This window comes from Moschus berezovskii, chromosome 28, assembly GCF_049115385.1.
Source record: "Moschus berezovskii isolate FMDL1 chromosome 28, NW_MosBer_1.0, whole genome shotgun sequence".
Taxonomy (NCBI): Eukaryota; Metazoa; Chordata; class Mammalia; order Artiodactyla; family Moschidae; genus Moschus; species Moschus berezovskii.
In genome coordinates this window covers 8,133,377-8,158,493 of record NC_142487.1, presented here as the reverse complement: position 1 = coordinate 8,158,493, position 25,117 = coordinate 8,133,377, and the positions used below count along the sequence as shown (strand labels likewise).

The window sequence follows — 25,117 nt, the reverse complement described above, 5'->3', positions numbered from 1 at the left end:
CACATAGGGTTTCCCAGGTGGCTCAGTGGTAAAGAATCCACCTGCCAAACAGAAGATGTGGGTTCGATCCCTGGGTTGGGAAGAATCCCTGGAGAAACACGTGGCTACCTACTCCAGCATTCTTGCCTGGAAAATCCCGTGGACAGAGGAGCCTGGTGGGCTACAGTCCATGGAGCCACAAAGAGTCAAACACAACTTAGCCACTAAACAACAGTAACAACATCTTACATAACTATAGTACAATATCAAAACCAGGAAATTGCCACTGATACAGTATGTGCATAGAGTCGCATTAATGCAATCAAGTTGCAAAACTGGTCTATAGCCCCGAGAGATCTCCCTTCTTCTAGCATTTCATAGTTACACACAGCTCCCTCCCTCTTCACCTTCCCCACCCCATCACCATCCATAACCCCTGACTATCACTAACCTGTTTTCCACCTCTGTAATACTAGCATTTAGAGAGGCTCCTGAAAGTGGATTACGCAATAGGAGCCCTTCAGGATTGGCTTCTTTCAGAAGCTTGCCCTGGAGACTCATCCAAGTTGTTGCCTCTCTAAAAAGTTTGTTCTTTTTTGTTGCTAAGTCATCTTTGATGGTGTGGATGTATGAAGATCTATTTAGCCATTCACTTGAGGGATATTTTGTTGTTTCCAATTTTTGGCTATTACATATAAAGCTGTTATAAACAATTGTATCCAGGATTTTGTATGGCTGTAAGTTTTTATGTCTCTGGGATAAATGCCCAGACTTATGAGTGCTGGGTCATATGTTAAAAGTGTGTTAATTTTTTGTAAAAGCCACTAAATAATTTTAAGAGTGACTGTACCATTTTATAGTCAGAGCAGCAATGTATGAGACTTCTATTCATCTCATCATAACGAACATTTGATGTTGTCTTTTCTTTTTTTATTTCAGTTGTTCTAGTGGAAATGTAGTGATAGTTCATCATGACTTTAATTAGCATTTTCCTACTGGCTAGTGAGGTTGAACATCTTTTTGTGGGCTTATTTGTCATCTAGACATCCTCTTTGGCGAAATATCTGTTCATCTCTATTGCCCATTTTCTAAGTGGATTTCATTTTTTAACTGTTGAGTTCCGAGTTCTTTAGATATTATAGATATGGGTCCTTTGTCAGCTGTGTAATTTACAAATATTGTTTCCCAGTCTGTAGCTTATTTTTTCATACTCTTATTCTTTCTTTCTTATTCTTTCATACTCAGGATTGGTCTTGCACAGAACAAAAGATTTTAATTTTGATGAGGCCCAATTTATTGATTTTTTAATTCTTATATGGATTATGCATGTTTAAGAACACTTCATCATGCCCAAAAGTAACCCACAGATTTTTTCCTATGTTTGCTTTAAACATGTTATAATTATACATTTTACTTTAAACTCATATTAATATATTTTAGATTACATTTTATTTAAGGTGTGAGGTTTTGACCCTGGGTTGTTTATTATCAATATGCATGCACGGTATTCAACTACTGTTATCATTCACTTTGTGTGTATCCTTTAATCCAGAAATTCTCCTTCTAAGGCTTTTCCCAAAGGAAATAATTAATGTCCTGTCACAGCTTTCTTTTTTCCCTAAAAGTGCTTTGGCTCTGCACACCTCTCTCTCCACTCTTATATAAACACTTAAGCAGAAAAACCTTTGCTTTATGGATATATAATTTACATAATAAAAAATCGGTCCATTTTGGGTATCCAGTTCAATGGTTTTCAGTGTTATTTGCAGAGTTGTACAACCATCACCACAGTCTCGTTTTGAAATATTCCCAACCCCCTCAAAGAAACTTGGTACCTATTTCCAATCACTCCTCAATTCCCAGGATTAGGCAACCACAAATTTATTTTCTATCTCTGTAGATTTGCTTTTCCAGACTTTTAATATTAAACATAGTGATAATGTCCACTGCATGATCTTTTACACGTGGTTTCTTCCACTGAACATAACGGTTTTGAGCTCATCCCTGGTGCAGCATGTATATTTCCCCTTTATTGCTGAGTGGTATTTCATGGTATGGATGCACCACACTTTGGTTGCCCATCTACAACTTGATGGGTGTGTGAGATGTTTCCACTTTTGAGCTGTTATGAATAATGCAGCCATGAACATTCACGTCCAAGTTTTATGTGCAAATGTGTTTTCATGTTTCTTGAGTAGACCCCTAGAATAATGTTGATATGTTAAAAAGAAAAGTCATATTTTTATTGGAATTGCATTCAGCTAAGGGAATCACTGGCTCCCCGTATGGCTCACCAGGTAGAGAATCTGCCTGCAATGAAGAAGACACAGGTTTGATCCCTGGATCAGGAAGATCCCCTGAAGAAGGAAATGGTAACCCGCTCCAGTATTCTTGCCTGGGAAATTCCATGGACAGAGGAGCCTGGGTGACACTCCAAAGGGTCACAGAGTCGGACATGACTGAGAGACTGAGCATACAAGGTAATAATTGGCATCGTTACCATATTGAGTCTTGACATCCAGAAAAATGGTGCTCCTGCTCTTGTTCAAACATTAGAACCTCCTTCCAATTTTTCTACTTAGGTTAATGGGATGCTAATATTTCCATTTCATTTTTGTACACTTCTCATTTGCCCACAAATCCATTAACTGTCTTGTACAGGGAAAGCCCCTGATGGTCCAGAGGCTAAGACTCTGCACTCCTATACTCCCTTGCTCCAGGCCTGGGTTCGATCCTTGGTTAGGAAACTAGATCCCATATCCCACCTCATACAGCAATCCTGTGATGAAAACTAGTGGAGTTCACAAGCTGCCACTAGCATACCCCGACAACGATCAAAGATGCTCATGCAGCAACGGAGACCCTAGCACAGCCAAACAAACAAACAAATAAAAGTACATGACAGATTCTTGCCAGTCACTTTCTTTGGTGTTAAGGGCATGGCAACGAACAAGATCTAGTAGCTGCTCTCTTAAGCTACTTTCTAGTTGAAGGAAGAGCTGATTTGCCCAAACGCTTTGAAAAGCTGATGGAACGGTAGAGCAGAGACAGCACTGAGAGTGAGAAGCGAAGGAATCAGTGTTTCAGATGGACGTGGGGACAGTCTTTCCAACCCAGAAGGTCTCTGAGATGCGACCAACCCATTTTCTTCAGACAAGCATGCACCTAAGGTTCCGTCCTGACTCGTCTGGTCCGCGGTGCCAGGAAGAGGGGCTCTGACAAAGTACGGATGGATCTGTGAATCTTTGCTAACCTGAGGCCAGGAGGGGACGATGGGTGACCCACGCTCTCAGAGATAAAACGCCCTTCAATGAAGCCAACAGGACTTCCATTACAATCTCAGCGGTTTGTTAGATCCTGTGAATCCCTGTATATTCTTCACGTGTATTATTCATATAAAGCAGGTGCTCAGCCCACATGATTGACAGCAGAACTCTAAGCAATGCTGGCACATTTGTTTGGAAGGTGTAAAAAAGGTGGCAGCCAGGAAGAAACATCCCACATGGAGTATGAGTTTGGGAAGAGAAAACTGCACCCCACCAGGAGGAGAGTGGAGGGACGGCGGAGGCTACTTCCCAAGAGGAGAAGGTAAGCGGCACCCCGGGGGTCTGCTGAGAAGAGCAGGGGGCCAGAGAGACTGAGAGGTGGGGAAGGGCCTCTGGTAAGGGCTTCCTTGCAGAAGCTGAAGAGCTCAGAGTCTGTCTGAGATTCCTGTGAGAGTGGGGGTGGGGTATAGGGACACCCCCATCCCCCCACCCACCTCACCCCCCCGACCCACCACTGCCCTGGCCCCTGAAAGCCTGCTAGAGACTTTTACAGTGAGTCCCTGATCGTCCACCTCATACAGCAATCCTGTGATGAAAACGTGTTGGACAACCTAGGGACTGAACACTCCTGACACAATCCTGCAGCTGGAAACTGACACTTGTTAGAACTCAACGCCAGTTGGTTACCTGATTTAGGTAAGTAGAGACATTTCAGGAAATTGTTTCTTCAAAGGTGGACTCAGAGTGGGTTGAACCCTTTCTCTGCCTTCAAACAATACAAGCCCCCAGGGGTTTGTCCTTCTGAGGGTAGGGAGGGATTGAATACAAATAACCAGAAGAGCAATTCCCCTGATCTGGAACCTTCTGCGAGGTCACTAATGATCAGACAAAGGGAGTAAACAGTACCCTCCCTAATGATGAGACCCAGTGAATGAGCTACATGGACAACTGCAAGGATAAAGAAATGATAGCGAGGATTTGCTTGGATAAAGAGAATGTGCTGGGGGGAAAAAAAATAGAGTCAACTGGGGAAAAGTGCCAACTATACCCCTGGGGAATTGTCCAGAGAAACAAGGTAGTTAATGAGCTAAGGAAACCTGAAAAGCAGTGCTGCTGAAAGAGGCCACAGCAGAGGGAGAATAAGAAACAGGGGTGTGTTTGCAGAGTGAGCCTGAAGGTCAAGGAGGCAAAAGCAAAAATAATAGCTGAAGACAAAGAGTCTTAGTTATCTAAGCATCAAGATCACTAAACCCATGTTTTTAAAATTACTTTCTGGGAGAATACACTGGTGTTTGTAACTAGGTCAAAATGTCCCATGGTGCAAATAAATGATTGTGTTCTTGCCCAATTTTTAGGGGGAAAAAATGTTATCAGACAAAGATTCACAGTTTTAAGGTTTTCTTCCATAAGTATTCCTTCCATATTTGATGCTAACTTGATTCTTATGTAAGAATCTAATGTTAGATAGTTCGTGATTCAATCGAAAAGCACACATGAATTAATTTTGTTTGCCACCTGAAAATATTCCAAGAAGAGGTCTGAGATGTTCAAACATCGCATCTCCTGAAGAAGTCTGAGAATTGAATCCAAGTGAGGCCAAAGTCTAAAACAGTATAAAACCAAACCCAGTAGCTTCTGTTTCTGGACGTTGTAATTTCCAGAGTTTCTAGAAAACACAGCGGCCGAACGAACATTACAAAAATGACTGATTCCCTGTCTCCACAGCTTGAAGTAAGAATAAGATGAATCAGAAGACAGGATGGAGTCTTTAAAAGCCAGCTAGTGCTTCCTTCAAATCACGTTGTTCAACACCAACTATTCAACATTACGCATCATTTAAATACTGCATTAATATGTATGGTGGCCAAGAGGTTATGCAACATGCCCTTGAGATTTTTTTTTCTTTATGGCTGCAAAAGCAAAGAGGGAATCAAATTATCCAGTTTGACTTTATACATCCTTTAAATAAGTAGCACACTGAAGGATCACCCAGGAAAAGGGTACAAAAAGTATCGTTTCGAAGTGGTTTAGAATCCCGTCTTGCTCAGAGCCAGAAAGGCTAGCTGACATGTCCATGTCTCTACGTGCTTGTAGAGACAGGCACAGAAAACCAGAAAGCTGGCTCCACGGATGGAATCCTTGGAGCTTTGTAACTTCCTCTGACTTGAGATCCATGATTCTGTGCACCACCCTGCCCCCCCACTCCCCCTTCACCTCTGCCCTCAGCCTTTGCAGATTCCTGGAGAGATTCCTTCACTGCCTACTAGGGGAAGCCATAGAGAGTCTATAAGTTCTAATACTTCTAAATTCAGCCATAAAATGCACATTCTGATGTGTACCCTCTTAAAGTGATTGCTGCAAATGACCATCTTTTCTAATCCTCCTCCTGTGGTTTGTGAATTCTGTCTTGATCATAATATACTTATTTCTGTAAATGGGAAAAACATCATTTCCTTGGCAAAAAAAAAAAAAAGGTAGAGCTGTAACATTGATTGGTATTTAATTTCCATAAAGTATAATTTTTCTATCATTTCATTCATATTAATGTCATCAAAAGCCAGAAGTTATAAGTGACTGGGAGTCACTGGAAGGCATCTGTGACACAGGTTCCCTTTGATGAGTGGAATAAATGAAGCTCTTATACAATATGCAGGAAAGAATCAGAATGCTACAGACCTTTCGGTGGTCCAACCCTAATCCTGGAAGGAAGTGGCTTTGGAGGATAATAAAAACCAAGAATATTTTGAAGCATTACCTCTGCTTTCTCTGCATATCATTTTCCAGTATACCATACCAGTGTTTCCCCTCTGTAAAAAGCTATGTAATCACTTTATTTCACCTGTCAAGAAATCATGGTGGCATCTTTCTCACTGGAAAATGACTTCTTGTGATACTTTTCTGATGTCGTGGTATTTCTGTCTTCTTCAATATAAAGAAGGCAGCTAAGATTGTTGTCAGTAAGATTTATAGAAATTCAAAACTAAATTAAGTGTGGGAAAATACTGCATGCTTTCTCCCTTCAGAAAAAAAAATTATATTAATATTACTTTGAGCCTACTTTAATCATGCAACTCTTTTGTGGTTCTGACAAGAGTTTCACTGGGTAAAAATACTCTATCAAGGCTGATTTACTGGCTTTATATGTTAGCTATCTATGTATTCTCTGATGGTCATTTGGGGCAGGCAGTTTTCTCCTTTGCTCTGACTATATTTATACTCTAAAAGGAATATGAATGTATTATAGTTGTTACAATGGGGTCATCCGAAAGGGGTGTGCATTAAGAAATTAACTGTAAAATGCAAAATTAATTGTTCATTGTGATTGTTTGGCTTCCAATGATCTTGAGCCCCAAATATGCAGATTCTATAGTTACATGATCAGTAAGTTAGCAGTAGGGATTCCAACACTGTGAGGTTATGTGAGGCCACCACATAACCTGAACAGTGGAGCAAAGCCTGGGGCTCACAGGATGGGTGCAATGGCCCAGGTGTGAGATTGAGGAAACCCAAGCCCACTTCAAAACATAATTAATTTTAAAATATCTGACCTATTTTCCAAGTATAGATAATTTTAATTTATCTTAATATTTTGAATAAAATGATACAGGTTTATTATATCAACTTCTCTCGTGACATAACATGCATAATTTTTCCCCACTCTTTTGTTTCAGAAAGGAAGCAATTATCTAAGTTTCCAATGTGACCTTGAGATATATTCTGGTGAGGACTCCTTCCATAGTGATACTTAAGATGAACAACCTCCAAAATACACAAGCAGCTCATGCAGCTCAACATCAGAAAAACAAACAGCCCAATCAGAAGTGAGCAGAAGACCTAAACAGACATTTCTCCCAAGAAGACATAGGTATGACGACCAAGAGGCATATGAAAAGATGCTCAACATAGCTCTGCTGCTGCTAAGTCATTTCAGTCGTGTCCGACTCTGTGCGACCCCATAGATGGCAGCCCACCAGGCTCCCCCACCCCTGGGGTTCTCCGGGCAAGAACAATGGAGTGGGTTGCCGTTTGAGAAAAGCAAATCAAAACCACAATGAGGTATCTACACCTCACAGCAGTCAGAATGGCCATCATCAGAAAATCTACAAAAAATAAATGCTGGAGAGGGTGTGGAGAAAAGGGAACCCTCTTGCTTTGTTAGTGGAAACATAAACTGATACAGCCCCTATTCGATACAGCCCCTATTCGATACAGCCCCTATGGAGAAAAGTGCAGAGAGTCCTTTAAAAAACTAAAAACAAAAATTACCATATGACTCAGCAATCCCACTACCGGGCATCTACCCTGAGAAAACCACAATTCAAAAAGATACTTAAAATGAAATACAGGTTTTTATTGGTCAACACTCTGTCCTTGGACAGGCATAATAAAGGTCTCCTAAGTCACCCTAGTCAGTCAATTAAATTTCACAAGTCCATAGTCACATACACAAAACATGTATATAAGTTTGCACTGTTACAAACATACGACGAGAATAATATCCGGCACCCACACAAGAAGTTGTTCAGCCTCTGTTTTTGCAGGAGGGGAGGGGGGCTGGCTTTGATGAGAATTAAGTTGGAAAGTGGAGAACAGAAGTAAAAGGGATCCAGACCCTGCCTTCTGAGACAACGAATAGGAGATATGCATATGAAAATGCCACTGGCTTCCATCAGAAAGAAAATGAAAACATTTATCTCAAGCTTTACAAGTACAATTAAAGCCATTTCCAGTCCCGTCTATGGAGGAAGTGACCATCTTGTTGAGGCTCAGCAACCAAAGGCAAAGGAAAAGCACGCTTCAGGAAAATACCCACAAACAAACCAAAACACAGTGGCTGCAGGAGCAGCGTGGGGCTCCGAAGATGAGACGAGCATGTCAGTCACCACTCCCTGCCTGCCTGGGCTCACTGGGACCAGACCCAAACCTCGCAGGTGGCTTCTGCCCTCCACTGTGTCTCCAGGACCCAAAATGAGCCCTGTAAAGATTCCCCACCATCATCACCAGCACTAGCACCTGACTAAGGCTGCACAGACATCAATGCCTGTACCCCAAACAACACCTACAGCAGCAGCCCCCAAATTTCCACATAGAACAGGCTGAGTGACAGGGTGGGATGAGAAACCTTTCCGTAGCAAGTACTCAGTTTTCACTTCTCTATATTCGTTTAGAGGTGTTCTGGGGGATGGTAGAGATGATGGAGGACCAGAGGACCTCTTCTTCACATCTTCTTCACCAAGCTGCCCCTGACTATCTCATTTCCTTCCCACAACCACCTTGCAAGAGAGAAGTCAGACAGTCAGACACTTGGGTATGTAATAATGTATCTAACATCCCATAACTAGAAGGGGCAGGACTGCCTGAGTGTAAAAGGTCTGAACCCAAAGAGTAGTCCCAGAGTAGAGTGAACTTAATCTGTCTGAAAACTGGATTCAGGCCTCACCTCCACCAAACCCATTTCCTAGACAGATACAGACACCTCCAAAAGACACAGGTTTTCATTTCTTCTTTCATTTGAGCTAAAAAACATGCTGCTGCCCCATGTAAGACACATATATTTGGTCACAGACGTTATGTACATCTACGTGCACTTTATGAAATAAAGAGTTAAAGGCAAAATTCTTCCTCTTACACCTGGATGCCTGTAAAGATGGGAGATGAGGTGAATCCCAGGTAGTGCTGATGCTGCTGGTCCATGGATCATACAAGAGAAGCAAGGAACTAGAGCATCTGAAGGGCTCTTCCCATTCTGAGCATCTTAACATCAATGGCATGCTCGGCCCCTACTCCTGGGCCTCTTATACTCATCAGAGAGGTTATGTTCATGTCCCAGCTGCTCACATGTCCATTTCTATGCCTTCCCTCCAATGACCCAAATCTACCCCAGGTCAAGGGTGGGAGCCATGAGGTATTCCTGACCTAGTCTTTTCTCCCCAGTGATCATTATCTTCTAAAGTCCTCTAGCACTTAGAGATTTTGCCCTCTTGCCCTGCGTTGGTCACTAGTTATTTTTTGATGACTCTAACTAAATTATAGGCTAACGGGGCCATGTCCCTTAATCTTTTCTTTTCCTGGGGAATACTCTCAAATGGTCAGCTCCTTTTCAGCCTTCAGTTCTCAGTATAAACGCCACTCCTTGGCAGGGTCTTCCCTGAGTATCGAAGCTAGTCTCTCCTGCTGCCTCCTCTCACCAGTCACAGCACCCTCTTTTAATTTCTTCATAACACTCATCAAGCTTTGAAATTTTCTCAGTTGTTCGCTTCAAACTTTTCTATTACCTACCTGCCCCCTTCCCAGAGAGGGACTTTGTTTACCTGTTCATCACCCTACCCCCAGTGAATAACTATACCCTAGTAACTGCTCAGTAAATATTTGTTGAGTGAATCAAAAAGCTGGGTACACAAGAGGCACTTGAAAAAAAAATGTTTGCAGGATGAGTCTGAGACTTGTCACCCAAGCTCCAGTGTTGGTTTCTTTACTTTTGAGAAGGAGTTCCGTGTCCGTGTGTTTCTACCTTCCTGCCGGGTACTCACAGCAGCTCATATCACAGTTAATTCTGAAAGGAGCTCCGACACGCAAGTTTCCATTAGTTCTCAGTAGGACAAGTCTTCTATCTGGAGTGCTCATGGATTATTAGAAATAATGGGAAAGCCTTGGTGTGGACGTTTGGGACATGTTTTCGGGACACAGAGCACATTTAGTTGTGAGCTTCTTATTGGCTGTTCTGTTGATGGTGCCCTCTCTGCAAAGCCCTTTCCAAGCTCAGCTTTGATGTGCTTTCAGCTGTGCCAACACACCCTGGTTTCTCATTTCAGACCTCAATTATCTTATAAGGCACACAATCCAGCTTTGATGGTGTCCATGGAAAATGATAGAAAATACAGGCCATTGGGGGAAACCGAATGTAGAGAAAGGAACCTTCTTATTAGAGAAGACAACCCCTAGTCAGTCTCTTGGTGACTTGCAAAATTAAGAATGAACGGGGCTAGAGGCAGAAAGCGAAGGCTGTCTCTGCCACTCGCCCCGTTTGTCTGGAACGGCGGTAGAGGTGCCCGACTGATATGTTTCATCATTTCCTTTCCTCTGCAGTGGAAGTGTTCGGGCTTGAACTCTGTTCAGAAACACAAGAAAACAGGCTGGATTGTGACCTTGACACAGCATGAGTTCACCCTTAGTTTCCAAACAGAAGTTCTCGAAAGTGATGCCGAGTTCCTCCTCCCAGAGGTTCATTTGTGGGCCTCTGGGGAATGGAGGCAGAGGCAAATGCCTGTCCCTCTGGGACAGCAGCATCGGTGGGGAAGGGCTGGAAACATAAACTGCGTAATCTTGAACTGTGAGAAACCAAGTGTTTCCTACCCTTGGGCTTCCAAGTTCTGCTTCATCCAGGCTCTGCTGGGTGTTTTCTTGCCTATTCTGCTCCAAAAGAAATCTAATGGGTCTTCAGACCACTGCTGCATTTCCTATTTTCTGTTTTATCAAAATCTATTATCCTTTGTATGTCCCACGAAAAACAGTGTGAGGCTAACAATGTATGTAATGGCGGGATGCAGATCCAAGACTGTGCCTGGTGAAATCTACATTTCAGATAAACAACAGAGAGCTTCTGTGTGTATGTTCCACCCAAGATTTTATTTGCTAAATCTGGTGCTTGGTTTACTGTTTTCTCTGATTGGGTTTTTGTTTGTCATGTTGTTTTTTTATTGGCTGGGGTATGGAGAAGGAAGTAGGAAAGAGAGGAGCGAGATATCTGGTGTCCCATGCTCAACCTTCGGATAGTGGTTTTTTCCTTCTGTGGCAATGCCAGAAAAAGGCTTTAGAGCCCCTTCTGTGAATCCCTGAAACGTCCAGTCTGAAGAATGTCCTCTTGGTTGTGTTTCTGCAAATTCCTACGCTGACTCTAGAGTGACTTAAGTTTGCAATCTGGGTTCTCCAGCAAACTGAAATGAAAGGGCCCTAGTAATTGCAAAATGAGTGAGGTGGCAATGGGGAAGGGGTTTTCACCCCCACCCCCCTAGAGAGTGGGCTTCTTGAGTGACACTGAGCCAAGGCCATGTGGGCCATGAGGGCAACATTGCTCAATTACAACAGCCAATCTTGTAACCACATTTCAGAGTGATTAAGGGTAGGGACCTCCCACGTCAATGTTGGTGAATGTGAACAGAACTTGAGAGGGAGGGTAACAAGGTGGGAGAAGAGGTTCAGACCACCAAGGAGGATGGCTGAATTTAATGAGCGTTAAGGTAAAGGTGAAAGTCCAGCTCTTTGAGACCCCATGGACTATACAGTCCATGGAATTCTCCAGGCCAGAGTGGGTAGAATCTCCCTTCTCCAGGGGATCGTCCCAACCCAGGGATCGAAGCCAGGTCTCCCACACTGCAGGCAGATTCTTTACCAGCTGAGCCACAAGGGCAGCCCAAGAATACTGGAGTGGGTAGCCTATCCCTTCTCCTGCGGATCTTCCTGACCCAGGAATCGAGTCAGGGTCTCCTGCATTGCGGGAGGATTCTTTATCAGCTGAGCTACCAGGGAAGCCCAATGAGTGTTAACCGCAATGCTAAACATTAGTGAACGTGAACTAACCTTGCTTAATCCTCACAATAATGCTGTGAGGCAAGCGTGTGTCATGATCCCAATACATACGGGGAAACTGAGGCAGAGAAGATGACGCCACTGACTTATTCTGTTAAATTCCATACTCAGTGTGTGGGGGACACGAACTGGCTCCAGAACACATACGCCCAAACTATCTGTTTCTGCAGCTGAAAAACCTGAGAGATCAGAGTGTGGGGAGAAGCAGAAATTGCAGGGCTGCTGACACGGGCAAGCCTCGCCCACTGAACACTGTTATCCTCTCGCTCCTGTTCTGTTCACATTCACCACCAAGGGCCCCGGCAGGCTGCCCACCAACACATCTCCTCCTGAGCCCCCCAGGAAATACAGGCAGGTGAGCCCGTCCAGGTTGAGGACATGACCAAGGGAAGTAAATGGATTGTGAATTACATATATTACTTAGGGTTGTTTTTTAAGAAAGAGCAGATGAAAGGCTTCAGTTCAGAGTTTAATCCAACTAATCTAAGCTCATACTGTTCTTAGCTTAGTTTAGTTAGTTAAAACTAGTCAATCCTAGACTAGGATTGACTAGTCAAACCTAAAGGAAATCAACCCTGAATATTCATTGGAAGGACTGATGCTGAAGCTCCAATACTCTGGCCACCTGATGTGAAGAGCTGACTTATTAGAAAAGACCCTGATGCTGGGAAAGATTGAAGGCTGGAGCACAAGGGGACGACAGAGGATGAGATGATTGGATGGCATCACCGACTCAATGGACATGAGTTTGAGTGAACTCCGGGAGATTGTAAAGGACAGGGAAGCCTGGCGTGCTGCAGTCCATGTGGTCAAAACACTAAGTCGAATACAACTTACCAACTGAACCACAAAACTAAGCTCATCTTTTTCCTCTTCTTTTTTCCCAAGGCCCTCGTTTCTCTCCTGCTGCCACATGTTCTGAATGCCCGGCTGAGCCCTCAGTTCTACAAACACTGGGTGAACTGTTATGAGTAGGTAGTCTTCACCCTTCAGTATCCAGCAGGGAGAAAGAAGGGGTGTCCCACAATCTCTGAAATCACCCCCAACTGAACGGCCAGTGAAATCAGAAAGAAAATAACTCCAGAAGGGCCGAGGGCATCATTGTTCCTTTCAAAATAACCACATCACTTGCAAACCCGTGTGAATGTATGTTTATATGATATTACACAGAGGATAAAGGACTGCACTGGAAACAGATGTGATCTGATTTCCTCTGATACCCTGAGCTGAAAACAAAGGAAATAACTGAAGCTGATACACTCAGGTAAAACGTAACAGTTCAAAGTTCCAGAGAACTCCAGTTTGGAAGGAAGCCTTTGAATAATAAACCATGACTCTTAATCCAGTCATCTACAGAAGAAAAATATGTCCCAAGGCCTGTTTGTCTAGAAAAGCATTCTTTTCCTTTCTCCTTAAATCCCTCAGATGAATTTTAACTGTGCCAGTGATAGCTATCATTTCTGCTGAAATTTGAAACTGTTAATGGCTTAATCCATCTCAGACCCTAATGAAGTTCTGCAATGCCATTCCTGTTTACACAGCTCAGGAAACAGAGGCCAAGGAGGATAGGAGTTGCCACCCGTGGCCCCTGGCAGCCAGTTGTGTAATGAAATGAGATCTCAGATCCAGTCTTTGTGCAAATCACCAGATTATTATTGGGATTCAAGACGTCTAGAGGGCTTCTCTGATGGCTCAATGGGTAAAGAATCTGCCTGAAGTCTAGATGTGCCAAGCCAAAAAGAAGCACCTTGAAAATGACTGCTAGACCAGGTGATTTCTCCTTTGCAGTGATTTATCTAAAAGGAAACACTATATTGTGGAACTGAAAACCTTCCCTTCATTTTGACTTGTTTTATAGTGTCTGAGTAGGAACAGAGGTAGAAGGAGGTGGGCTCTGATCACCCCATCGTTATCCAGCTTCAATATTTGCTTGGAAAGGGAGACGGACGTCACCTTCCAAACATGCAGATGCGTGGTTTCCTTTGAGGAAATATTTTTCCTCCACCCCTTCCTAACTCCCCACCGTCTCCACACCCACCTCACACATTAGTGTCCACATTTCTGTCTTTAAACCCATAAATGTTTCGTCTTTATTGTTCTTTTTGCAAAGTGCAAGCTCTAGTGGTAAACACAAGAGGATACCGTGTACCTTGAGGAACAATCTTGTCCCTGACACTGAGGGCTGCAAGGTCCTCCCGAGTGGGCTTGCGGACCCTTGAACAGGCAAATTCAGAATACACGATAGTCTCCACCTCCCCGCCCCCTGAGCAATATATGTCTGTCTGGGCCTCAAAGTTCAGATAGCACCTGCTCTTCTGTTGCTTTCTTCTTGAACCCTGGCTGTCCTATTTCAATAGATAATGGAAATCTTTCTTACTTTCTTCTCGATTCTCCATGGGGAAATTCCACTTTGAAATGCTCGCTTTCCTGTCATTTTTACTTTACAGTTGAGAGGGCAGGGATGAGCCAGGAAACAGGACTCCTCTCTCCCACTCGCTTTTTTAAAAATGACGTAGGGAGTTTGGACGGCCTCCCTCTCCCCCCACCTCCCGTCTCTGATGCTAACCCTGATTCCTGGAGAATTGTAGTTTTCCTCTGCAAGCTTGCTGATGAGCGCGCGGGTCGGGGCAGGAGGGGCTGCCAAGCGAGAGCCCCGGAGCCGATTCTAATCTCCGATGAGCCCCAGCTGCCCGAGTCCGGGGGAGCGGCCACAAAAGCCCGGCGGGGCTGGAGCGCGTGGACCGCGGACAGCGGCGGCCACGAGCCCCGCGGGGCGCGCGGCACGGCGGGGGCGGCTCCCCTCGGCCCGGCCTGACTTCGCTGGGGGACAACTTACTGTGTTCGCTGTGCGTCCACACTGCCAACTCCCGAGTGGGAGGGGGAGACAGCCCAGGCTGTGTCGTGTCCAGGAGTAGAGGCAACAAAAGAGGAAGAGCGGAGAGGGGAGGCGGGGAGACGCGGGCGCGACCCTCGGATGTTGATGGGGAGCCCCTCCGGGAGCAGCGGCCCTTCCTTTGGGGCCCCTCCGGCCCGCGGCTCAGACAGGTAGTTGGGAGGGAAAGAACAAAGCTCCAGCCCCGGGCAGGAGGCGGTCCCGGGGCGCCCCAGGGGCGGGGAGGGCCGAGGCCGAGGCGCACCGCGCCCTGCCCTCCCCGCGCGCGCCCCCGGCCCGGGCCCCCTCCTCCGCCTCCCCTCGCGCCTCCTAGTTCCTGGGGAAGCGGTTCTTCCGAAGGGACGCGCGCCGGCGGGAGAGGAAGTGTGGTGGGGGAGACCGGCGAGGCGGGGGGACGGGAGCCGGGGAGGAGGCGGGGCGGGGCGGGGGGCGGGTGCGCCCCCGAGCCGCCGAGCCGGGCCGGGTACCGACTGCCATCCTGCAGCGATTTCCCTGTGTCATGGCTCCGGTCTCTTAGCAACCGCCGCGGGTCCGGCCGCCCCGAGCCGCTCTCCCCGCCGCCGCTGCCGCCGCCGCCGCGGGCTCAACTCCACCCGGCGGTGCCCGGCGCGCAGCAGCCACACAAAGACGCGCGGGGCCGACCAGCAGGCAGGGCCGGACTAGGGGCCGGGGCGGCGGGGAGAGCGGCTCCGGGCGGGATGCAGGATGCAGAGGACGTGACACTTCTTGGAAACTCCGGGAAATGGCTCCCGCCCCGGCGCCGGAGAGGGATGCGCACCCGGGGCTGACGCTCGCCCCCGCCGGGATGCTGAGCCGCGCTCGCACCGAGGGCCCCGCGGCGCTGGCCCCGCGCTCCGCCGGCGGCTCCGGCTCGAAAAGTTTCTCCATGGTTCCTTTGTGTCGCCCGAGCGCCCGTTCGCCGGCCCCGAGCTGCCCCCGTCTTCACGGGTAAGTGAGCGATACTCTTGGCTTCCAGCGCTGCCATCTTGAGCCGTCCTGTCCGTCCCCCCGGGCGCCCCCTCCCCAGCCCCCGGCCCCAGCCCGGGGCCCCCGCGCGGGTGTTCGGGACACTCGTGTTCCTGGGCGGGCTACGCGGCACGCGCTGCCCGGATACAAGCGAGTTCAGGATTGCCCTCACTTCGCTCCCGCCTGGCTTCGTTCCAGAGGCGGACTCCCAGCTGCTGCGCTCATGTGACTCCAACATAAATAAGCAGACCTAAAAGGAAGGGCAACGGGGGCTCGCTGCCCTGCCGGGGAGGGGCCGGGGGTAGTGAGGACCCGGACGGGGCAGGGCGCTGCCAGTCCTGTGGGCTCGGAGCCGCAGACGCCGAGTGGGGCTTAATCCATCACGAGCCGAGAACTTGAACGTCTCTCTTGGAAGCAGTTGTATTTTTAGACATCCCTCCTTTCTTTTCCCCCAGCCTCCATTCCTTTGCCGCGGAAAGACCAGCAGCAGGCAGTGAATTGTTAGGGCAGCCGAGCTCGAATGCTAAGTTTGTTTTCCTTCATTATGCACGAAGAAAACCTCCAAGGTGGTTCTTCCTCGCCATCTGACCTTTGTCAGTATTTCCCCGTCAGATGGAGACGCGTTATAAAGGAGTTCAGGCTTCAGCAGAGCTGAAGGAATAATAAACTAGGGAGTTAATTACTAGCTATTAAACTAATTTTAAAGATCTTCTGTAAATGATTGTTGAAATCCGTTCCAGTTTTCCTTACTTTGTGCCCAGAGCCAAAGCTGCCTTGTGAGGAGAAAAAACATGTGTGAACCTTCCTCCCCCAAGACGTCCAGCGTCCCCATCAGTGCCCAACAAAATGTTAGCCTTTCTCTTTTCTCTGGGAGAACCACCTCTCGCCAACTGAGGCTGCCTTGGCTTCTGAAATGTCTGGCTCCCCAATCCTTCTTAAGACAATCACTCATCTCCAGATTATTACATTAAAGATGCTGGAGTTTGGGTATCACTTAAAAAAGCAGTCTTTGCCGTTACAACTACATAATAAATGTGCTTATTTTGGGGGGAAGAAGCTACTCTGGTTTCTGTTTTTTCCCCCCAATCTCTGCTTACTGATGCAGCTCCTACTTAAAAACAAAATTCAAAGGGTTTGTAAATGTATTCTCTCCACTAAGCCCTCTCTCACCTACCCAGTGTTTAACCCCTCTCTAGCCCACCTGGCAGTGCTCCTTACTGAAAGCCAACCAAGTTCCAAGGAGATATTGATTTGGAAGCATTGTAAATAGCTGATTACCATTTGCTTTTCCACCAGTGGAGAAATGATCCTGTCTTGGTATGATAGAGGGGATCAACGGGCAAAGCTGTTCACCCAGGCACCAACTAAAAGCAAAATTCTACCTGAGTAACCCCCCCATTTTCAAAGGGCAGTTTATTCTAAAACATGAATTATTTTATAAAGGATATAATTCCCAAAGGCTTGTGAGTGATATCTAAGCCTTTCAATTTCATACAATGCCCTTAATTTTAGCATCTCTATTATAGGAGGGAACACTACCAGTGGAACAGAAAATGTGTTACTCTGGGGATCCAGCAAGACTGAAATTTTTAGAAGCTGACAGATATCCACAGAGTTGCATCTGTGCCGTTTATCTACCCAGGCTTTATTATAAACCACTAAATTTCCCGTAAGATAGTCCACTGATTGTTGTCCCCCCTCCTTTCCTAAAAATGACCTCATGAGAAAAACATGGGAACAGCTCTCCCTTGGGAGATCCTACAAGCCATCATTATTATGTAGACTGCTTTACCTAGTTAATTGCCTCCTCATTTGAATATTTGGATTCTTCAGAATGTGCTGTTGGCACATTAATAAGGGGTCAGAAAGCTATGATGGCAGGCCTCTCTTTTAAAAAAAAAAAAAAAGATTGGAATTTTCCCTCATGAGAAAAAGATCTTTCTCTTGGAGATGCTGGGAGGACTGCTTAAATTCCCTGATGGGCTCTAGCACATGATACCTTTAAGGGAGTTCCTCTGAGGGAGAAGAGGCCAGAGAGAAGAGCGCAGTTACATAACCTGTTACCTAAAACTAAATATCCCACCCTAAGAAGCTGTCCAGATGTTGCAGGAAAGAGACGGGGAAGGGGCTGTGAGAAGGATCAGCTTGCTTGAAAACAATGATGGCTTGGAGACAAGTTGGTGGAGGGATTCATGGTCGGAGTACTGACATAGCTCTTTGGTGTTCCCCCAGCCGTGAACTCTTTATTAATTACCTGGGGTAAATAAGCCGTCTGCCAGGATATGACTTTTCATTTCCGTTCAGTGAAAGGACTTCCTTTTGTCTTTATGAATCGGTATCTTTTCTGACTGTTTCAGGGACTTTGAAGGCCCCAGAGACAAACAGACTCTCCTCTCAGTTAAGAGACTTGGAAGTCTGGGGCGCCCCCCCTTGGGAGACCAGGAGAGCCCGTGCCCATGAGCTCTGAGTCCCCACGTTAGTTTTCACTCATGGTCAGAACTCCATTGGCTGTCAACCTGGAGCTTTTGAATCGAGCACTGCTGGAATAGTACCTACAGTGTTTGGGGGATGGGGGAGAAAAGAAGACGTCCTCTCCAAGTGTTTTTAACCGTCTCGGATCAGTTAAGGCTTCTCGTCCCTAATCTACTGCCAGCACCTCCTGGTCTCCACGTAGGGCACTCCTGTTAGCAGGCCATGGCCCCGGGATGTGGGATGGGGTAGGGTGGGGGCGCGCACACGTGGTGGGATCCCGGAGCCGGACTATGGCAGAGCGCGTGGGATGTTGCCGCAGCCAAGCCTACACCCTCTGACTGTCTTCCTCTGCTTTGCAGCAGGAGGAGGTAGAGGAGCGGCTAGTGGGCAGCTGGTGCCCCCCCGCCCCCCGCACAGGCCTCCGGCCCCGGGTTAGCCCCACTCTCCACCGCTCGCTATGATCGCCACCGGCGGCCTTCTGAGGATCTCTGCCCGGAAGCAGGACCCCCTCCGGCCCCCGGGCCAGGTCCCCAAGCGCAAGCGGAAAGCCAAGAAGAGGCGCAAGAACGACGTGGTGGTGGTGAAGGGCAAGCTGAAGCTGTGCTCCGTCTCTGGGCTCATCGCCCTCTGCGGGATCGCGGTGCTGCTGGTCGGCATCGCCCTCGCGGTGGTGGGCTACTGGCCCAAGGCCAGCGGGGCCCACCGGGAGGGGGCTAAGCAGCCGCCGCCGCCGCCCGGGGGCAGCGGCCACCGCGTCCCCTCTGTGACCAACAGCAGCAGCGAGGGCAGCAGAAACCGGTCCGGGACCCAGCCGGGGCCTCCGGAAGGTGTCACCGCCAGTTCGGTGGGCGCGCCCAGGAGCACGCCCCCAGCGCGGTCCCCCGCCCCCTCTCCGTCGTCCTCCACGTCGGTGGGCTTCTTCTTCCGCGTCTTCTCGGGCTACCTGCACTCCGACAAGCTCAAGGTCTTCGGGCCCCTCATCATGGGCATTGGCATCTTCCTCTTTATCTGCGCCAACGCCGTGCTCCACGAGAACAGGGACAAGGAGACCAAGATCATCAACTTGCGGGACCTCTACTCCACCGTCATCGACGTGCACAGCCTCCGCGCCAAAGACCTGGCGGCCGCCGCCTCGTCCTCCGGCCCCGCCTCGGCGCCCCCCGGGGCCGCGCCGCTCAACGGCTTCTTGGGCTACGTGCAGTCGCGGGGCCTGGAGCTGAAGCCCGGGACCCGCGGCGGCGCCGCCGGGGACGCCTTCGGGGCGGCGGCGATGCTGGCCCGCGGCACCTGGCCCCACCCCGCGGCGCGGAGCGGGGGTGGCGGGGGTACCCCAGGCGCCGCGTCCCCGCCCGACCTGGCCTCGTCCCCGCGCCGCCCGCAGGAGCCCCCGAGGCTGGCGGAGGCCGTGTACAGCATCTACCGCGAGCGCCCGGGCGTGGCCGGCCGTCGCCGGGCCGCGAGCAGCGGCAGCAGCCCGGCGCCCGGCAGCCCCCCTGAAACCTGGGGGCGTCCGAGCACTGCCAGCTCCCTCGTGGGCTCGTCGCTGAGCGCCTTCGCGCTGCTGCCCCTGCCGGGGGACCGCGACGGGGACGCAGGGGCCGCGAGCCGCGGCTGGCAGCGGCCGCCCGGGGAGCGCGGCGCCCGGGAGATCCCGCTCGACCTGAGCCTCGCCGACCTCCGGGGCAGTGCCCGGGGCGACGCGCGCTGGGCGCCCCGCGAGCCGGAGGAGCCGGCGGCCGCGCGCACCGCCAGGGGGCAGGGCGGCCGCCTACCCAGGACCGGCAGGCACGCGGCCCTGCGGCGCCGCAGCACCAGCGGGCTGCCGGACTACCGGGCGGCCCCGTCCCCCGAGCCCCCGCCCGCCTCGCGCAGCGCGGACCTGGACTCCAGCCTCCCCGAGCTCGCGGCCTCCCCGGAGCCCCCCGCCCGGCCGGACTCGCCGAGTTCCCAGTCTGATGACCCTTCCTGCAGCAATAAGGGCTACACCCCCCTGCGGGAGACCGGCACCTCCCTGGAGTCGATGGGGGACCTGGGGGCCGGTGGAAACCCAGACGGGGAGGCCGCCACCGCTCCGGGGCCGGAGCAGAGACCTCCGGAGGATCCCGGCCAGGAGGCCCCCGAGGCCAAGCCCTCCCGGCCGGTGCAGAGGCAGTTTACAAACAAGGAGAAACTCTACATGATTTCCCGGTCTCACGCCTCAGGGGTCGAGGACAGAGAACTGGAGAGTGCTGGCATTTAGGAAGAGAGAGAGAGAGAAGATAGGAGAAATGCCCGCGGGAAACAGGGGGTTTATCCGCGGAAATCGCCCACTACCCAAAGAGCTGCAGAATGTTAGCCTTGAATTGCGTTCACAAGATTCCTGTAGATAATTCCAAGCAATTTTTTTTTCAAAGCAAACTAGTCTTATAGGTCCGATGGTGATTGTATGTTCTCTGAAAACCAAATGTATTAAAAGGTCAGCAATCTAGTTACTTAGAAAAAATTCTCTTAATTTTCTTAGGATCAAAATAATATATTTTTGACAGTAACTGTGCACTTTACTCCAACTTTTTTTTTTTTGGATCTCTAATTCCCCTGACCTGTACTCTGCTGCTGGTTTTTTCCCTAGCTGCTCGTGAATGACAAGCTTTCTTCCTTCTGTGCTTTTGGGGAGCATAGAAAGGTTTGTCTCAGTTCTCTGAGAACTGATTTTACTCAGTGAAGTCAAAGCCAAAAGCATGAGTTTGTCTGAAGAGATCACAGTTCCCTGCCCCACCCCTGTCTGCTCATCCCACCACCCAAAGGCCTCTTTATTTTTGAAAAGGGTATTTACATTTTGCTACTAGGGTATCTCATGGAGACTAGAGGCCAGCATCAAGTGGGACTGTTACCTTCCTCAATTCACTATATCAAGTACACAATACTTTATGGAGTATTATCACACCTGTACTGAAAATAGCATTACCATGAAAGAAATCTTTTTTTAATAAAACAAGTTTCCAAACAAACAGTTAAACATAATAGTGCCTCATTGTGCCTCGGAACTAATACTTTAACACAGGTAAAGCATGGGGCAATTCGACTGGTAAGCCTAAGATATTTTGCTATGACACTACAACTGTGATTCAGCGCCATCCTCAGTCATTTCAAGCATATTTTTAACTTTTAAATACAGAGTAGAATTGAACATTTGGGAGTGTCTCTTTCAAATGAAATATTAAATAAACAGTAATTTTCAACAATGCTTCTAGTTTACCTTTAGGATTAATCTACAGAGCACCCAGGCTTCGTGTTCTCCTGCCATCCTTTGGCAGTTGACTGTTTGATTTTTGCTTTTAAATTCAAGATCTTGAATCCATGTCCTACATAGGCTAGCAGGTCATGTTTTAATAATGTGGCAGGTTGTTTATGCTTGATATTATTAAAAGTCAATTCATTTTCAAGACCAGTAGACAAACACAGTAATTAGTGTACCAGTCTGATGTCCTCTCCCGTGGAGTGTGAGCTGAGCCTCCTGTATGACTTTTTTTCAGCTTCTCAGAAACAGATTCTCTGGTTATGGGTAGCTGAGGCTAGCATTGCAGGAATTTAAAATATTGATTTTCAAGGAAAATCTTGTCAAAGACGCAGTCCTCTTGACCCCCAGGGGTGAAACAGTGGGTCCCAGGGACAGAATGCAGATTCAGGGGTGAAGCTGGACCCCAGCTTTGGGCATTTGCTGGCTGTGTAGCCGTGAACAAGTCACAAATGTTGGGTCTCTGTGATCTCATCTATAAAAGGGGGATAACTAGACATACCAAGGGCTTCCCCAATGGCTCAATGGGTAAAGAATCTGCCTGCAATGCAGGAGACACAGGAGACGAGGGCTGGATCCCTGGGTTGGGAAGATCCCCTGGAAAAGGAAGTGGCCAGCACTCCTGTATTGCCTGGAGAATCCCATGGACAGAGGAGCCTGGTGGGCTGCAGTCCATAGGGTCACAGTGTCGGACACGACTGAGTGACTAAAAACCACCAGACATTCCACATAGAGCTATGAGGGGTGGGACGAGGAGGTTATGTGGACAGAGCCTGATCGAAAGCTTGGTTCAGAGCAGTACCCAAAGACAGTAGTTCCTGAGACAGTGTCTGAATGCATGCTGCAGGAGTGGGCCTCCCTCCCACTAAGCTCTAGAAAGCCTGGGCTCAAATCTGGAAGATCCACTTACTATCTGTGTAACCTTAGGCAAATCGCTTAATCCCTCTGGGCCTTTGGTGGATGATATAATCTCTATGATTGCCTTCAGCTCTAAAAGCTTTACTTAAATTCAGGGTAATTGTTTTGTCCCGGATACAATCCTATCATATTTGCACAGACAACTTTGCCAAGTGAACATAATACTTCATCAACTTCATTTAGTGTCAGATTCTGTGATCAATTTTTAAAGGGCCTAATTTACTCCCATATTGAATCTGCATTATGCTCATAACACACGTTAAAGCTGTGGATTAATTTGTTTGACTCTTCCATAGAACAAAGGTGAGTTTCCACTAATAAGAGTGACAAACAAAACCATACCTTCAGGTAGTGTTAAATTTCAAGTCTCAATTATTTTGTAGCCCTTAACCAAAGTATTTAAAAATTTCCTCATTTTTCTTCTTAATTATCTTGCAGACTGGATACTTCATATACTGAGAGAATCTGATGAGTTGTCTAAAAGGAAAAACATTCTAGTGCTCTAAAATGCTGTTCCTAGTCCTCAGAAAATACACTATCAGACGTTTAGCAAATAATAAACCCACAGCCACTTAGTTTGACTAAATAGGGTTGGGCAGAACATTCATATCTTACAAACCAGAAATTCAGTCCTACCAATTGCCTGAACTTAACAACACTGATTACCTCATGATATTAATCAGATTAAATAAAAACTTCTAGCTCACATTGATCTAGATACAGGCCCTCTGAAATTGAGTAACTTCAGCAAACTAATTTAGCTCAGTATCAAGTCACATCTCTCTTAACTACTGAGCAATTTAAATGGATTTTTTTTTAACCTGGAAACAAAGGATGAGCCCAATTTTCCAAATCTTGGGAGGAGCTAGGCTGTCATCAGACCTCAGAAGGAATCCTCTGCAGTTATGATCATAGTGGTACATGATCCTTCCTGTTCACAGGAGCAGAGATCTTCTGCAATAATAATGTTAAATGTTCACGTACTACTTTCTATGGACCACGTTATCTTCTGCACACTCTAGACATTGATCTCAATAACTCCCCACTCAGCCCTCACTCAGCTCTATGGAGATAGGCTTATTATTATACCCATTTTACAGAGAAAGACACAAGGCATGATGGAGTACTTACCCAGGTTACACAGCTCATGCACGGTGGAGCCAGGATTTACACAGTGTTGAGGATTATCTGTACGTGTTGGCATATGCCAGGCTGAAGCTGGCATTTCTAGAGACCATCAAAATATTGTCTATGTTTTTAGCATCCTGCTTGATTCCTTTCCAGAAACCACTGATGGGGATATCCAGGGAAGAATAAGAATGCACAGCCAGTTAAAATCTGGACTTTGCATTTAAGTCTTCAGACTGGCGCAGACAAAGCTGTTTTAAAGTCAACTTTGCAGTGTTTGTTGAAGAGATCTTAGAGATGACAGAGTCAGCCCCCCATTCATACATGAGGTCACTAAGAATTAGAAAGATAAAGTCATTTGTTCGAAGGCAAACAGGAGTGGCAGGACTAGAATGTTAAAAGAATTGCAATAATTGGCATATGCATTGCCCCACATCCTGAATTTCTATCAGACTACTCAGCATCTCTGGGTTTCCATTTCCTTCTTCAGACAGTGGGAATAATAACTGTGCCCCCCCTCACAGGACTGAATTAAATGAATTCACACCTGTGCAGAGGGCTTACAATCAACCAGCTTGGAAGGTAGAGAGTATTATAAAAAGTTTTTAGAGCTTTATTTAAAATAGAATCAACTGCTAAACAGAATGATTTCATATGACCTTCCTGTTTATTAGCAGAATAATGTTAGGTTTGAAATCTAGAGAGTAAGGCAACGAAATCTAGAGAGTAATTCCAATGATGGAATTTTGAAACATTTTTTTTAGAGAACTAAAAAAAAAATCTCCTGCCAATTACATTAAATTAGAAACAAAGTATTAATTTGCATTTTAATCAGAATAGCATTTTTGCCAAGATATAAAAATATAAATATATACAAATACATTTTACAGTCACATAAGGAATAGGATTGAACTTCGTGGAATTTGTTTTCTGTAGACTCAGACCATTGTCTGATTGATTGATTTAGGACACAAAATCATGGGTGAATATTTAAATTTTTAAATGACAAACTCTGAAAAGCATTCTAAGGCTTTTCTCCCTTCATTTCTCTTAGGGAAATCATCTTTTAGGTCCTCTCTTCAAAAAGAATGACTTCCATTTAACAGATATGAAAATTCTATGTGATTTAAGTCACCAGTTCAGTTCGGTTCAGTTCAGTCGCTCAGTCATGTCCGACTCTCTGCAACCCCATGAACCACAGCACTCCAGGCCTCCCTGTCCATCACCAACTCCCGGAGTTCACTCAAACTCATGTCCACAGAGTTGGTGATGCCATCCAGCCATCTCATTCTCTGTCATCCCCTTCTCCTCCTGCCCCCAACCTTTCCCAGCATCAGAGTCTTTTCCGATGAGTCAACTCGTTGTATGAGGTGGCCAAAGTTTCCCTGGTAAAGAATCTGCCTGCAATACAAGAGACCCAGGTTCCATTCCCAGGTTGGGAAGATCCCCCGGAGAAGGGAATGGCAACCCACTTCAGTATTCTTGCCTGGAGAATTCCAAGGACAGAGAAACCTAGTAGGCTATAGTCCATAGGGTCTTAAAGAGTCGGACACAACTGAGCAACTAACACTTTCAGTTAAGTCACCACAAACTGGGGAGTCCATTTGTGCTAATAATTTTAGTCAAACAGCTGCC

The 25,117-nt window shown here is 47.3% G+C and overlaps 1 protein-coding gene and 1 long non-coding RNA gene across 3 annotated transcripts in view; one reads left to right on the top strand and one right to left on the bottom strand.

The window, feature by feature from the left end:
• The window catches only part of LOC129549773 (uncharacterized), a 54,192-nt gene extending 39,387 nt beyond the window's left edge, over nucleotides 1-14,805 (bottom strand). For both annotated transcript variants that reach the window (XR_016036685.1, XR_016036684.1), the window contains exon 1: nucleotides 14,668-14,805. This is a non-coding gene — a long non-coding RNA (uncharacterized LOC129549773). The remainder of the gene's footprint in view (nucleotides 1-14,667) is intronic.
• Nucleotides 14,806-15,538: 733 nt separating this feature from the next.
• On the top strand, nucleotides 15,539-24,446 carry TMEM200C (transmembrane protein 200C). Its single transcript, XM_055417172.2, has 2 exons — nucleotides 15,539-15,672; nucleotides 18,522-24,446. Exon 2 carries the CDS (start codon nucleotides 18,620-18,622, stop codon nucleotides 20,399-20,401), a length of 1,782 nt encoding a protein of 593 aa, XP_055273147.2. The 5' UTR covers nucleotides 15,539-15,672; nucleotides 18,522-18,619; the 3' UTR covers nucleotides 20,402-24,446.
• The last annotated feature ends 671 nt before the right edge of the window (nucleotides 24,447-25,117 follow it).

Coding starts and splice junctions, on each gene's coding strand:
- TMEM200C (XM_055417172.2), top strand. CDS start 18,620: ATGATCGCCACCGGCGGCCTTCTGAGGATCTCTGCCCGGAAGCAGGAC.